The 16,260-nt window shown below is 38.7% G+C and overlaps 1 protein-coding gene and 1 pseudogene across 2 annotated transcripts; both read right to left on the bottom strand.

Annotated features, from left to right (window-relative positions):
* Positions 1–170: 170 nt before the first annotated feature.
* LOC149833594 (serine/threonine-protein phosphatase PP1 isozyme 2-like) lies at positions 171–7,837 on the bottom strand (annotated as a pseudogene). The gene is made up of 3 exons (XR_016432702.1): positions 7,627–7,837; positions 599–1,158; positions 171–491 (listed from the first exon to the last, which is right to left on the bottom strand). The product of XR_016432702.1 is annotated as a serine/threonine-protein phosphatase PP1 isozyme 2-like (transcript).
* Positions 7,838–9,473: 1,636 nt separating this feature from the next.
* Positions 9,474–16,028, bottom strand: LOC149833593 (cyclin-dependent kinase B1-1-like). Its single transcript, XM_090010891.1, has 8 exons — positions 15,729–16,028; positions 15,490–15,634; positions 14,473–14,534; positions 14,251–14,362; positions 14,027–14,120; positions 10,742–10,811; positions 9,963–10,101; positions 9,474–9,831 (listed from the first exon to the last, which is right to left on the bottom strand). Exons 1-8 carry the CDS (start codon positions 15,923–15,925, stop codon positions 9,739–9,741), a joined length of 912 nt encoding a protein of 303 aa, XP_089867017.1. The 5' UTR covers positions 15,926–16,028; the 3' UTR covers positions 9,474–9,738.
* Between the last annotated feature and the right edge of the window lie 232 nt (positions 16,029–16,260).

Genomic DNA, 16,260 nt, shown 5'->3' with positions numbered 1-16,260 from the left:
CTTCTCTTCACTGTTAATAAGCAACAAAGAAGTCTTGCTGGCCAAGGGAAAAGTGATCATACTAAGCCAGCCATTTCTTTTCTCATCAGGCTGTCCCAGAAATGATTTCTTGGATCATATATGCATCAAGATGCAAACACAAACGTGTCCGTTCTGGAGGGGATTGCAAACCTTCTTATGATGTAAACGTTGCAGGTGTTGGCAGCACACTCTCTTGTTGAAACATGCATCGTTTTGTGCCTCCACCAGGATCTCTTTTCCCTTTCATTTTGCACAAAAAGATGTTACCTTGGCTATCATCCTGACCTTGAAGGGTTGGAAGTGGATCCAGTCTTTCCCTTTCCAGGCTTAAGGATCTGGAAGGAGCAGAGCAGGTTTGTGTCGACAAGCATCAGGGCACCGGCATTATTGAACTCTCCACAGTAATTAGGTGCAGAAAATATGGTGACAAGCTGCCTATCTGCAAAGAATTCGTATCCATCTTCCACAACCTGAATCCTAAACATTGTTAGATCAAAACCAAGATGCCTGAAGTGAAGATAACAGTGATTTCTTCACAAAGAAAAATTAGATTATTTGAGCAGCAATAAAATGTTACCTGGTGCGCCCTACAGATGAGATCCAAGTCATGCTTCTTCAAACATTCTGCCACCTTGTCTGCACCAAAGGTGAAAGATACCCCTCTGTCATTCTCCCCCCACCCTTTAATATCTTTGTCGGGATCTGCCCATAGAAGATCGCACAACAGCCCTGTATCAGGCACATCTATTGGTCGTTCAATCATCTTTATCTGTTCCAGGCTCTCCATTTCTGGTGACAATCCGCCATGCATGCAGAGAATCTTATCGTCTATGATAGCTGCAACAGGCAAACAATTGAAACAATCTGTGAAAGTCCTCCAGAGTCGGACACTGAACCTGCGCTTGCATTCATCATAGAAGCCATAGATTCGGTTGATTGATGCACATTCATGGTTTCCTCGCAAGAGGAAAAAGTTCTCGGGGTACTTGATCTTGTATGCTAAGAGTAGGCAAATAGTTTCTATGCTTTGTTGGCCTCTGTCTACATAATCACCCAGGAACAGGTAGTTGGCAGCTGGAGGGAAGCCACCATACTCGAACAGTCAGAGGAGGTCTGTGTACTGGCCGTGGATGTCACCTGTCAGGAACCTAAGATGATTGTCAAAGAGTCACAGCTTGATGCAAATCTTTAAAGGGATAATGCCATCAGAGAAATCTTGCTAATATTTCTGAAAAAAAGATCCATCACTTATCCAAGAAAATTTGTGCTGGAAAACAATGCAACTAAAAATATGCATGAAACCATATACTACAATGATTTACAACTCCAAACAGGTCTACTACTTAGATGGATGGTAGTGGAAGCGTTCTGTGCGTCCAAATATGTGGCTGCAACCTATATTCCAAATCTTTTGTTTCAAATGAAAGTGAACTTGCAGGAGGCCCTCGATAGGCTCTCGTAAAACTGTTGCCACGAACATGCAACGACAAATAAAAAGGAAAAATAGAACCAGAGAAGAGGCAAGAAAACATTATAACAATATCCAGATACATTCCCAAAGAGAAGCAATGCGAGCCAATTTATCCAAAAGTTATTGGCAAATACTTTTATATATGCGTGCAGGTGCACACCAAACTTGCAGTTAAGCAATATATATATATATATATATATATATATATATATATATATATATATATATATATATATATATATATATATATATATATATATATGTGCCCAAGGAATGCACCAAGATCATCATTCCTATTTTGCAAAGCAATCCTCGATTTAAGCAAGACGTGTGGACCACTATTCCCACCTCAGCCACCGATTGGAGATGGATAATGTATTTGCCAGGTTTGCCATCGTTAGCTAAACTTGTTTTTGGCTTGCACTATACTTTCTCATGTACTCCTGAAAGCAAAAAAAAAAGTAATCACATGGAATTTTTTACAAAAAATGTAACCCTTTGGATTTTCAAATCAACACTTTGTTCAAATTTTATGATTTTTTTTTCTTTGCAATGAAATTTAAAAAAGACTTTAGCAGCGAAAATATATGATAATTAGTCGTGGTTTTAGAAGATGTTGGGCGGGCCATAGGTATGTAGCCAATCATTTATTGTCTACCAAAATATTTTATTTAAGTAAACCAAAATGAGTTATTTATTACAAACAATACTACTTAGTAAACCAGTACTAGATAAACTGGGTTTGTAAACGAAATGTCGAACGAAATCTGAAAAAACTCTGAATATTAATGTCGCCCTGCTCTGCGTCGCACACCACAGGTTCAGTACTTGTATCTCCTATAAAATGAAGTCAGAACAATTCTTGGTTTAATAAAAAAATATTCAAATTCTAACAAGTATAATATGTTGAAGACATATAAGACCACTCAAGGACCGCAATTGAAAACATAAGTTTCTACGACTTAACGTATATGTATCTCATGGATCGAAGCAGAAGCTCCTTAAGCCTAGCTTAGCCATGCAGATACAATTTGGATCATTTGCCCGATCAGTTCAATAATATATTGAAATCATTGTCTTACGTAAGATGATGTATGAGTAGTAATATCATACATTCATTCATTAGTGTACCTATGACTAATGCATTGTTTCGATAATTATAAGTTCATCCTCCGGTACGTAAAAGAACTTAACTTCGGCATCAAATGAAATCATCTGGGTGTTTCTTATGCTATGCATTTTTGGACCCAGAGGCCTAAATGACCTTGTATGTAGTGAGACGATAGATTTTTTTGGGGATAACCCCCGCTAGGCCCGTTTGGATGCATCTGATTACTGTAATAGCGGGATCAACCCCTAGGTCTTAGGGATAACCCGACCTCCTAACTTTCGTGTATAATACGCTGAAAACATAAAAGACCACTCCAAGACTGCAGTTGAAAACATCATAGCTGAAGTCTCCACGATTTAGCGTATATGTATCTCATGGACCGAAGAAGGAGCTCCTTGAGCCTAGCTTAGCCATGCAGATACAATTTGGATCATTTACCCGATCAATCTAATAATGTAACAATATCAGTACCTTACATAAGATGATGCATGAGTAATCATATTGTATATTTATTCATTCATTTGTTAGTGTATCTATGACTAATGCATTATTTCGATAATTACAAGTTCACCCTCTAGTACACAAGAGAACCTAACTTTGGCATCAAACGAAATCATCTGCGTGTTTTTTATGCTATGTATTTTTGTGCCCAGAGGCCTGAATGACACTTTACGTAGCAAGACGATAGATTTTTTTTAGGATAACTCCCGCTAGGCCCGTTCGGATGCATCCTACTACTGTAATAGTGGGGTCAACCCCTAGGTCTTAGAGATAACCCGACCTCCTAACTTTTGAGTGACTGAGAGATCACATAAATTCTTTGGTTCATAAGATAAAATATGTCACTCGAGGTGGTACCATCATCGTCTATCAAGATGAGCGTAAGTCTTAAAGGAGTTCGACCATATAATCTTTATTATTAGAATGTTGAGTGCCACATAGACAACTAGTGCATTGCACAAAGAAAAATATGAACCCAACCCCAATCAATTTTTTGAAGCACGAGCCGTTTTCGTGAGGACAGGGACCATCGTTATGTTTGTTTATATGCATGCATACATTGCTCTTGGCACTTACGGCCTTCATGAGTGTTTCACCCCATTGCGAGTGGATAACCAACTATGGCACAACAACACTTACGAGTACTATTCATGTGATCGTAGTTTACAAAGGCATGCATAATCAAGGATTACTTTTGATCGACTGCTCAGACATATTTAGCCGCAATGAGCATCGACTTAACAAAGCGCAATAGCTACTCTAGCGCAATGACATTTACGAGTATGATGCCCTTAAAGCGAAAAATGAAACGAGTCATCTTGATAGGGTTTCAACAACGAGAGCATCATCGTGCCATCCATACTAGCTTAGGTGAGTATTTTGGCAGAATATTTTGTAACAACTTTCCTGTTTAACGGGGAAAACATTACGTTTCTTTTTAGCTTAGAGACCACCTTGACAGAAATTTCGGCAGCATGTCTATGTTGCATCTCCCATAGTTTATCGAAAACCTAAGCCTTAATTAGGCCTTATCCTGGTGACTTAGACGTTTACATAAATGCGATTTTGCACAAATCTGAAACCTTTTCAATAGAGGTTTCTTCGCCAAATAATGTTTTGAATGTAACAAGGCTTTTGAATCTCTTTGAGCGATAGGGATCAGTCACCATTTGTATGCTTATTACAGTGCAGTTATATTTAATAAAAATAGGATCATGTGCACATAACAACGGGACGACAAAATAAATAGCATAAAACAGGAGCCTGTGCACATAATATCGCGACGACAAAATAAAGTGTGTAAAGCAGAGTCCAGTAAATGAAAGCATGCATCAAATTAAATAACTTGCATAAAAGAACGTGTATATATATATATATAGTAAATAGAGAAGTAATCACAAGGATACATGTGTGAACATCGAAACAAGCTTGCAATGGCCTAGAGGGCATGAACCAAAGACTAGGACCTTATAGCACGTAATTCACCATAAATATCAAGAAGTAGTTGTAAGGATACATGCATAAATATCGAAACAAACTTGTGGTGGCCTAGAAGGCATGAACCAAGGACTATGACCTAATATCGTTTTAGAAAGGTGTATGATAAAGAAAATTTTACTGTAAATGTTAATTATTTTAACAAATATAACTTAAAATAGGGAACGACGTGCAAGCCTACCAAAAATCCGGTAGAGATGGCTTAGCACAAGTGTAGATGTGCTTTTAGGTCGTGGCAGGCATGTCCTTATAATTGGTACAATCATAACCAAGAGTGACTCGTGTAGAACTCGTTGGCACGAAGAAACATAGAAAAATCTAGAGAGAGATCTTTTCTAGAGAGAGCAAAAGTAAAGAGATGAAAGAGAAAGCTAGAGAGAGGGGTGGCGATTTTCTAAAAAGGGGAGGGGGTCCTATTTGTAGAGGTTGGGTGTGGGCCCCACCCCAAAGGATAAGTATGCCCTCCTCAAATTTTCCTTACCCTTTTCGAATAAGGACAAATATGTCCCCTATGGGTACCTAAATATTTTTATAAGATATTTATATAGGGCCCACAAAATATTTTTGTGAGATATTTATGTAGGGTCTACAAGATATTTTTATGATATTTATGTGGGACATATACATTTTTGAGGTTTCATCGATATTTTTCGTGAAAAAAATGAATACGCCATTCTCTTCATCTCGACGAGACGAAACAGATTTTCTCTGCAAAAGTCTCTCATTTTGTCAAATGAGCGCGATATGGCTCCCTGAACGTTTTAAACATATATCCCTGAAAATATATGCATCCCAAGTATAATTGGCTCTGTGAAATCTCTTTGTTTTGTATTCTGGATCAATACAATGAAATTACGTAAAAATACCTCATATTTGTATTCAAAAGTTTAATGAAAAATTGCGGATCTTACAAAAACTAAACATGAAAAGAGTGTGCAAGTGACAAACTGCAGGTTAAATCTTCCTCAATAGAGCAAGTGTCGATTGAAGCAACATATATGATCTACCCTTGGAGTATTTTGCTAATGCCCAAGAATTACACAGCCCCTAATCTGAAACATGACTGAACCAGCTGATGTGAAAAAAAATGCAAAAATTACTTGATACACCTTAAGTTTGCTTATACAGAGTTCCCAACTATATGATAAAAAGGAAAGTCATGTTGCATGACAAGACAACGTTCGTTCTATGGAGCAAATGGTATCACTTCAAATGAATGCTTAGATGTACACATCAATTGCAAACAACCATAATGGTGTTGTAAGAGTTGGGCTTGAAATAGGGTCATTAGGCACCTAAGAGGCCATTTCTGATGCAGTTTGGTCCAAACAGATTTATTTGCATAGTTTATGCAAGCCCAAGCAAGTACATGGTTCATAATGACAAGACATTGCAATTACAAAGAATGCACATCTGAATACGTTATCTGAAAGTTTCAAAAGTTGAATCTTGGACTGGAAGAAAAAGAAAGGTGCTTCGGTGAGAAAATCTATAGAAGCGAATATCTAAAATGGCTCTAAAAGTTTCTTTTAAATCTAATTTGCTAAGGAAACTATCCAAACAAATGATATGGAGGATAGGCAACTTCTCTTATGACCATTCAATACAAAAAATCAACTCTCCTGATGTTTAAAGAAAAAATAAACTCTCATGTTCTTTTGGGAGATATGGTGGATATTTTAGAGATTCTTTAGACTATTCAATACAAAATTCATTGGACCAATTCTGATGGCTTGTGCTGCTAGATAATTTGAAAGAACTAATAGGATTAACCAATGTTGTAAAGAAAAAGATACGAATTGTCTATGTATGTTTTATGGAATTACTTACAAGTTACAAGAAGATTGAGAAGGAAAGTATATGCCAGGTTTCATGGACCTAAAAAGCATTGCTGTACAAAAATCTGTAGGAGATAAAGAGAGAAATAGGGTTTTAATATAGTGAAAAGAGGAAAAAGGAAAGAAATCCTTGCTTTCCAGGGTCAGACAGATAAAACCAACAACGGAAACAGGCGTAACAGTGTATATTTCACCAACACAGCTGCTTTCTCAATGGTTGGCCTGAAGGGAAACAGAACCAAGTTGAAGATGGCAGAAACAGAAGACCTTTTAGGTCTGTGTTAAGCAAGAAGTAGGAAGCAAATAGAGAAGTGTACAAGGGGAGAAGACATTTAAAAAAAATTCAAACTTGAAAATAAAAAGGCACTATTATCATAATATATGATAAACACCATCACCATCCAAGGTCAACTAATCTGACCTGATTTACTAAAAGATAAAATGCAATCTAACATAATAACCAAGTTTTCTTATTCCTAAAACCTACAAAGGTATGTCTTACTTTTTCTAACCATAGGCATGGGCAGGCAATTTTATGTTTTGAGGAAAGATTTATAGAAAAGAAGTTGATAACTCACTCATAAGAGACTGCGGTTCTCTTTGCCATTAGGTGATCCTGGAAGCAAGCTTATGGTTGATGGGAACTGTGTACCTTGTAGACATTCCTATGTATGGGAGTCGCAATATAAATATCCCAGGAAAATGCGCTTTAAAATAGGCATGCTTCCCCAGAAACATTGTAAGGCTGCAAGCATTTGGTAAACATGCTTCTGTCATGATCTAGAATAGCAATCTAAACCTGCACCAACCAAGGCACTAATATCTATTAAAGGGGAAAGACACCCGGAGGAGACCTCAAGCCAAGGAGACACAAGAGCACCCATGTATGTTTTATGGAATTACATAAATCCGAACAACTTGTCCCTATACTAAATTGCGGCAACCACCAACGACCAGATCACAAAAGCATTAATAAAGAAAAGGGAGGAGCGCATGGTCCTCCTCATTGTATTGTATATAAGCAAAACGAACCTTAAAAGAAACAACAATAATAATGATAACAATTTAAATAAAATCCGAATTAAGAATTATGGGCAGAAAAATCAGGGCATTGGGAAAAGGAAAGGAATAGGTCAGCGTCATGGTATCAAAGGGGAAAGGGAAGAAGGAGAAAGAGAGGGTTGTACCGCAGATGTTGATGGGGGCCTCCAGCTCCAGGAGGTTGGGTTGGCTGAGGAAGATGTCCTTGGATGCGTAGCAGAGCTGCAGGATCTCCGACTCCATCAGCTGCACCCGCTTCACCCCCAACTTGCTGTTGACGTTGTCGTTGTTATTGTTGTTGTTCTTCCTCGCCTCCAACAACCGGTTTAACAATTCATCCAACAACTTCTCTTCCATCCCCATCACCACCCCAGGTCGATCGATCGCTCGCTCCCGGCCTCCCTCAACTCTCTCTCTCTCTCTCTCTCTCTCTCTCTGTTTGGATGGCGCGTAACGATGCTCATTTTCGTCATATTCGAGTTAACATTCAAAACCTGGTGCATAAAATTTTGGTAGATGTTTATGCGATCTTGCGTATGCATCTTAGTGATCTTCCACTCCCTCCTGCTGATGCTACCTATCCTTTGTCTCAATCTGGGCAGGCGGCTATGGCGTGAGCCCATTTTATCTGTCTAATGTTCTTTTATCTTGTGCTCTCTTTATTTGTTTTGACTTTTGTTCTTGTTCGGTTCATGGGTTCAACATTTTGTTGATCTTCATGAGTGGTAATATTGAATTACTTTCGGCTCTCTCTCCACACACACGCAGAAGCAAACAGACAGAGGGGGGGGGGATATCCGTTACTTTGGCTGGCTTTGTGGCTCCCCCACGTTTGCCGCCGTTTTCGGCTTTGCCTTTTGAAAAAACATTGGGATCGTTCACTTCACCCCAACAACAAAGGGCAGTTGCCATTTTTTACCAAAAAGTTACTGGAGCCACCCACGTGGTTGGCATGTTATGTTGTCTGACCCCGAATCTATTCGGCCAACTGATCTTCCTCTTTATCTCCCCAACCACATAAAGAATCTGACCGTCAACGTATTCGCCTCATTCCTCGTCCTTAAAAAAAAAAGAGAACAAATTTAAAACAAAACAAAACCGTTTATTCGTGGGCTGCGATGCCTCCTTAGGTATGTCGATTTTGATCTTGGTTTAAATTTTTTTATAATTACATGCACAATTTTTATTTTTTATATGCCTATTTTCTGAAAGGCAATATTTTTCTTTGGGAGGGTTTTCCAGTTGAACAATTTCAAATGGAAAGAACGAAGCAATCGCTGGAACGAGATTCGTGACATTGTTCCTTACTCGAGTAACTTACAGTGATCCCATTGTCAACCAAGACAATGCTGAACCCTTTACCAGCTTCGTTTTTTTTCATTTTTGGATATAGTGGTCGAAACTCATTCCTGATAGGTCCTTCTCATAAGTTTTTTGGTCCTGCGAAAGGACATCCCTCTTTGTATCGTTTTCAAGAAAGAAATGTTTCAAACTCAAGACCCAATTGATACACATAAAGCATATACTACAGACGGGAACCGGCCGGACACAAGCGTCTGCTGGTCTACAGACGTTAAAATTTATGCTCTGTTTAAGGTGTGTGTTGCAGTTTCCTCCAGTGCTCTCATGCTCTCTCTGCTGCTTGGGAGCAGTGATAGTGTGAAAACACTGGCATTGGGAAAGTTGTTGGCAGTCCAACACGTTTTAACACTTTCCCAAGCAGATGTTTTTGTCCACTCCATCCTCAACACCACATTTTGGCAAAACCATACTTTGGAAACACATGAAGATCATGATGGAGATGGTTTTTATGATCTAACCAAATGAAACAAGGAAAAATGTCCTTGACATTAACTTGGCACGACACCAGGTAATCCGCACGAGTGCCCTGTTTCTTGTTTTCTCTCACAGCCACAGGCCAGGCCAAAACATAAGGGAGCATCTATACTAACAATTCAAGCGACGACGTAATAATTGACACATCACGTATAACTGCAATTTTTGGCGAGTGATGACATAAAATAATAGAAATCCCGGCACTTGATCGTTCCAAAAAGTTGTCAATTATTACGGTTTAAACTAGAGAGAATACCAAGAAAATAACAAGAAATGCCATCTCGTCCAAAGATCCACAGAAACAGTTAAGCATCTCCCAAGCTTCTTGAAGGCAACAAAAATTGCCACTTGACATGAGAGCGAATGATACTGATTTCACAAATCGTGAACAAAAGAGGAAGGCTCAAGTACGAGTTTAGTCATCAGAACTGCGACTTGTCAAGGCTATCGAAGTAAGGATGATCCAGTGCTGCCTTTGCTGAAATTCTGTTCGACGGATCGTATTGAAGCATTTTCTGTCAATAATACACAAAAGACAACCCGTTACCGGATAGAAATTTGAAACATTTTCTATTCAATTAGTTCAAAGAACATCATCAACTTTGAAACAGAAGTTCACACAAGATCATTAATATATATGACTCACCGACAAGAGATCTAAGCCCTGAGGATCCAAAGATGGAACCGCTCGAGCTAAATTTTGAGGCTTCCATTGAGGATATTCATGCCAGTCTCTCAAGGAGCTTACCCCTGGCCACTGCTCCTCGGTGGGTGTTCCAAGCAACCTGCCACGCAAAACAATAATATTGGCTTAGAAACATGCAAATGCAGTACAAATAGCTGATGAATAATTTAGAGCACTTACCAATCTGCAATTGAATAAAAACAGACTGACAAACTGAAGAATGGAAGCAGAAAAATGTTAATGTTGTCATAGGAGGTGGGGATAGAGTTTCCAAACGGTTCACACATAACCTACAGGATCAACATTTTTTTATTCTTTTGGCTAGGGGCCAAGGGAAAACCCTAGGATCAAAATTAGAGAAGTAGAAACCCTAGGATCAACATTCCTGCAAGATCTAGATTATGTTATGATTTAAGCCACATATATGCAACAGCAAAGATTTGCTGAGAATGATATGTTCTCCATCTTTAACCTTCCAAGGCCACTTAATTATGACCATCTCTCCTTCAAAAAGATGAGACCAAAATTTGTTTATCATTCCAGGGATTGTCAGGCGCATTGGAGAAATATAGGAAACAGGAGGGTAGACTACGGAAATGCCACACTAGAAGTAAAACCATGATGGTGAGATTGCACCCCTCCAAGCAACAATGTCAAATGGATGCAACATAGCCTATATATTCACCAAATTGTAAGAGAGCTACAGAACGGGTCATCACACACATTTGTGGCTGGTATACCTGAAGATATGAAGTAATTGCTGCAACTCAGAGTCTCCAGGGAATAGAGCATGTCTCCTAGCTATTTCAGCTGCAAAATGCAAAAATGGGTTTGAAATAATAATATATTAATAAAATCTAAAGAAGGATTAACTACAATTAAATAAAAATGGCAAAACAGAAGAATAAAGTAAAAATCTTATTTGACAAATAGCATTTAGAATAGATAAGATGTTAAATATAACCATATTTTAGGTCCATCATTTCTTGCTAATTCTAGCATATCTGAAAGCTTAACATTTGAATTAACTCACCATATATGCTTCCTCATAATCCAGTATCTTTGAGTACAAATTGGGGGTCGCATGCGCACATGAGTACATAAGACACGGTACTCTGATTGGGTTTGAAGGTCATGGTCCCATTGAAATCAGAGGGAATTAGGGAGAATCAAGAGCCTCAAATCAAAGACACGGAGCGATAGAAATTAGCAGTTGACAACTAATATGATTGGGCCGGGACATTATAAATTTGTGAAACTATGTGAGCAACTGTTACTGATAATGCATAAGCAAAACAGATTTTGAGAACTGAATGATGGATACCACACTACATCAGAACAATATATACATCAGGGGGGGCAGATTTTGGTTCTAATCTGTGATTTTTTTTTTGTTTTCAAATAAATAATCTTACGTTCATTTGCTCTTAAACGAACTAGCAGGAACTAGAATAGGTTATTTTGTTTAATACACAGAACACTAGACTTCCCAAAGCTGTGAAACTATGTGAGCAACTGTTACTGATAATGCATAAGCAAAACAGATTTTGAGAACTGAATGATGGATACCACACTACATCAGAACAATATATACATCAGGGGGGGCAGATTTTGGTTCTAATCTGTGATTTTTTTTTTGTTTTCAAATAAATAATCTTACGTTCATTTGCTCTTAAACGAACTAGCAGGAACTAGAATAGGTTATTTTGTTTAATACACAGAACACTAGACTTCCCAAAGCTGAATCAACATGCAATCAGAAATATGATCAGATTAAAATGGTTAATAAGCTACAAAAAAAGGATCATTTGTTGCAAAACAAGAAGATTTATGAGAACCTAGATGCAACAGAAGCCATCATCATATCAAGATGAGAGATGTACTAGATAAAAGGACATTACAATCTTGAGTCTGCACTGGCGAATAATGGCCAAAGCACAAAAACTTTTTAGTTAAAATATTTTCTGATCACATAAATGACAACTAGAAAGGTTGACCTTTTTGCTAAAAGATTATGCTAAACCATAAGGTTGAACAAGAACACCACAACAAATGTTATCAATACCAGGGGCATAGCTAGGATTCATGTGAGGGGGGGGGGGGGGGGGGGGGCAAACAGGGGTGTATCAAAAAAAAATGGTGTGATAGTTGGGGGTTCGGGGGCAGCGCCCCCCAAAATTTTTTTTTTTGAGATAAAATAAAAAATGGCTACAATTATTAATAAAAATCTATTTCATATGGACAAATCAAACTATCTGCTGCAGTCTTTCTCAACCTCAACGGAAAGTTCTTAAACATTATCTAATGGCAATATATAACACTGGTGTGATAATTTGAAGTTCATAACAATGCATAAATTTTATTTATGACAAAATAAATCAAAATACAAAAGTGCCGCACCCATGTGACATAGATGAGGAGAGAAAACTCTTGGTTATTGATTTATGTTTCATAGTTGCTGAATTTTATTTGTTATTAATGTTTCATAGTTGCTGGGAATTCTTGCTTTTCTCATTTCCTTTTTCTTTCCCTCAGTTTTTCATAGAGGATCATTTCTGTATAATTAAACTTTTTTCAACCTAAGGACCATCTTGCAGAAGAATAAAAGCTGAAAAGATTGCCAGAGATTTCTGCAACATGATGGCTTCTGCAAAATTGTAAACTATTCTAGCATGATTGCAAAGCATAAAGAGATAAACCCTTACAAGATCATTGCACACACATACACACACAGAAAATGTACTCTAAAATAGACAAGCATAGTGGGTATTGTATCTAGATTTGCAGCAAACTAACTAGATTTCATAGGGAATACTTAATTAACATCAGAGAAATCACAACCATTGACACCTCATATGATTGTGCCATCACAAGTGTAGATCCTTTTGTAGTCAGAATTATCGTTGCTTGATTGTACCAAATTCTTATAATAGTTCAAAATTATTGTTGTTTGATTGAAACAAATTCTGCACAGAATGATTGTTAAGCAAGTCTGACTTGCATCTCCAGTTTGATAATTTGTTTTTTCTTTTTAGATAATTTATGTTTACATTAGCTTCAACATTTAACACAACCTGGTCCTTAAGATCTCTTTCATACTCCATCTCCTTGTTCTTCTCATCAATGTCTTTCTGCATTGACAGAACAACTAAATAACTAGGTATTTCTGCAACTGCAGTGCCACCACAAGGGTATTTCTTTTTGTGATTCTAAGAGTTCCTGCAACTGGATAACTAGGTCATCCTCTGAATATATATGTCTATTTGTGGACAGTATTGTTATAGATTTTATTGTTATTCATGTTTATATTCTTAATGTGTATATTCTTTAATGTTTTCACTATAATCTTTTATTATTTTCACTTTTCTTATTTTGCATAAGTCATAGCCCCAGTAATGTTGGTTTTACCGGTGACATTTTTTCTCTCCTCATCAGGGCTGGGCTAGGACTGGTTTTTAATTTTTTTTTTTTAACTGGGCCGGGAGTCAGGACCATGGTTGCCAGTTGAGGAAGCGGGAGCGGGAAGCGGGAAGCGAGGCACTTTCAAAATTTTAGGAAGCAGGAAGCGTGGGACCACTTAGGAGCGAGTCGGGAATCGTCTCGGAAGCGACCTAGGAAGCGAACCGGAAGTGACCTAGGAAGCGATGGGGAAGCGAAAAAAATAAAAATAAAAAATAAAAAATACAAAAAAGTTGAAAAAATTTGGGGAAGCGCGCTTCCCATTAAAGGGAAGTGCATTTCTCATTAAAGGGAAGTGTGCTTCCCATTTAAAAGTGGCGCTTCCCCGCACGCTTCGGAAGCGTGCTTCCCCTTTTACCTATGCGCTTCCGGTAACTCTGGGCAGGACTGGGCTACAGCCCAGTCCTGCTCCCCCCCCCCCCCCCCCCCCCCCCCCCCGAGCTCCGCCTATGATCAATACAATTGCAAAAGTGAAATAACTGTAGCATTCAGCAACTTTGACATGTGTTCATGTGAAAAAAATATATAAAGCAAATTTATCCATCTGAAGGGACAAAAAGCTATACCAAATATGCAACCAACAGACCACATGTCAACTCCTGTTGAATAGTGGGTAGATCCTAGCAACACCTCTGGAGCTCGATACCAAAGGGTGACAATCTGAAATAGGAATTTTCAACTGTCAGAAAAGCTGAAGCTGAACGACTATATCCTTGGTAGAGTACTTTGCATCATGGTTTGAAACACTGCAATTGGCATGAATGCTACAACAGAAGAACTGAAGCCAGACCTCATGTGTATAACTCTTAAGAGGCACAGTAAAAGCTCTGCCAAGACCAAGATCTGCTATTTTTAATATGCCTTTTTCTTTGTCCACCAAAAGGTTCTGAGGCTTTAAATCCCTATCAGAAACAGTATGGATAAGTTGAGCCAGAAGCGTTATAGAATTTGAGGTCTTAAGAGGAAAATCAGTGAACCCAAACACAAAAGGCACATGATCAGGGAAAAAAACCTGTGAAGGACGCCATGGCCATGACAATGTGCTACTCCTTTGCACAATTGGTACATAAAGCTCTGTAAATTTGTTGGAAAAAAAGTCCAAGAGTTTTATGATTCAAGAATAAACTACAAAAAAGATACAAAACAACCAGGTTCCAAGATCACAGAAGAACAGAGGTGAAACAAGCAGAAGTATCAATTTCAGCACGCAGGTTTTACCATATAAATTGATATACAGCTAAAGCAAAGAAGTGTGTGCTGCATCTAAAGGATTCTTCACCCCAAAAGCAATCAGAAATGTCAAAAGAAATGAGATGATGAGGGGAAAATATAACAAGTTTTAATTTCATAACCATAAAACAATTTGAGTATGGTACTAAAACAGATAATGGATGAAAATCATTCTATCAAATTCTGTTGTTCTGTATTTATGCTATGATCCTGTAATAATACTCGGTAACCAGGCATAAAGCACACATCCACAAGCAACACAAAGACCGTATGTTTTTCTCTTCGTCCCATTTTTCAGCGAGCCCGTTCACAGACAAGAAAAACTTTATAAAACTTGTGGGTATGTGTAACACTTCAATTGTGAATTTGAGAGAAGAGTAACTGCTTTGCCAGATCGACCGTCCTCCCAAGTGCACGAGATGGATTAAGAAAAAAAATGCAGCAATGCAAGATATGCCTCGTTGCACACAAATAATGAGGCCAAGATGGCTCAACTTCATACTGCCTCAGTGAAATCCATCTCTACCCCAAAAACAAATTGGTGTCTTGTTTCTGCCACTTGGTAATGAAATATAATAACCAATTGAGTTTAATGATTTTGTTGTTACCAGAATACCAATCGAAAGAAATGGTTTGGCCAGTTGGTCATCGCTACAGTTAAGTCTTCGTCATTTTCTCCAAAAATAATGGTTGAAATAAAGAAAGTGGAAATCATTAAAGGAAGAAAAGATTGAAAGAAGCCAATGGACCCCCCACGGTCCAATTTCAGATTGGAGAAGTGGGGAAAGAAGGTGAGCACCTGGATGACTGCAGGATCGAGAGGCCTGGGGTTTGGTCCACGTCGATGCGAGTCGATGAATTTCTTGAGGTCCGTATCCAAATACTCAAACACCAAATAAAGAAGCGGTTTCCCGTTCTTGTCAATGTGCTCCACGCAGAGCAATCTGACAGATCAAGAAAAAGAAACTGATTACAGGAGCAATAAGATAAAGAAGGAGAAGGAGACAGGGGAGGGGGTTGGGTCGGTCCAGGAGATACCGGACAACGTAGATGCTTTGGGAGAGCATCTGGAGGAGCGAGATCTCACGAAGGGCAGTGGGGGGAACGCCCTCTTCGTCCATTTCAAGTCTGGTTTTCTTGAGAGCGACCAATTGGCCCGTAATTTTGTCCTGAGCCTTGTACACTTTGCCATACGTTCCCTCGCCCACCTTCTCCAGCTTCTCGTATTTCTCCATGGGCACACCTCCAAACCAAGAAGAAGAAGAAAGTGGAGACACTATTTGGGTTCGTGGGGGGGATGGAACAGCAGGTTCTCCGCTTCGGTGCTTTTGTAAAGTAAAGCCCTGCACTAATTGTGCAATTCAAATTTTGAAACGGGAAAGTCCGGTGGATGAGTCGGTGGGTTCCAAACGGCTATTTTTCTTTTTCACTCCTTGCCACGCATCTATTTCTCATTGGCCTGCCATGTTTTTTTTTTTTTTTGAATTAGAGTGAAAGCTCATGTGCCTTTTCCTCCCCTCCTCGCCCACGCCCGCTCGAGACCACATACCCACTATTACCCAAACCGCTG

The sequence above is a fragment of the Nuphar pumila genome, chromosome 6 (genome assembly GCF_984573655.1).
Source record: "Nuphar pumila chromosome 6, dmNupPumi1.hap1.1, whole genome shotgun sequence".
NCBI lineage: Eukaryota > Viridiplantae > Streptophyta > Magnoliopsida > Nymphaeales > Nymphaeaceae > Nuphar > Nuphar pumila.
Note: the sequence above shows the minus strand (reverse complement) of the source record. Positions and strands in the feature narration are given on the sequence as shown.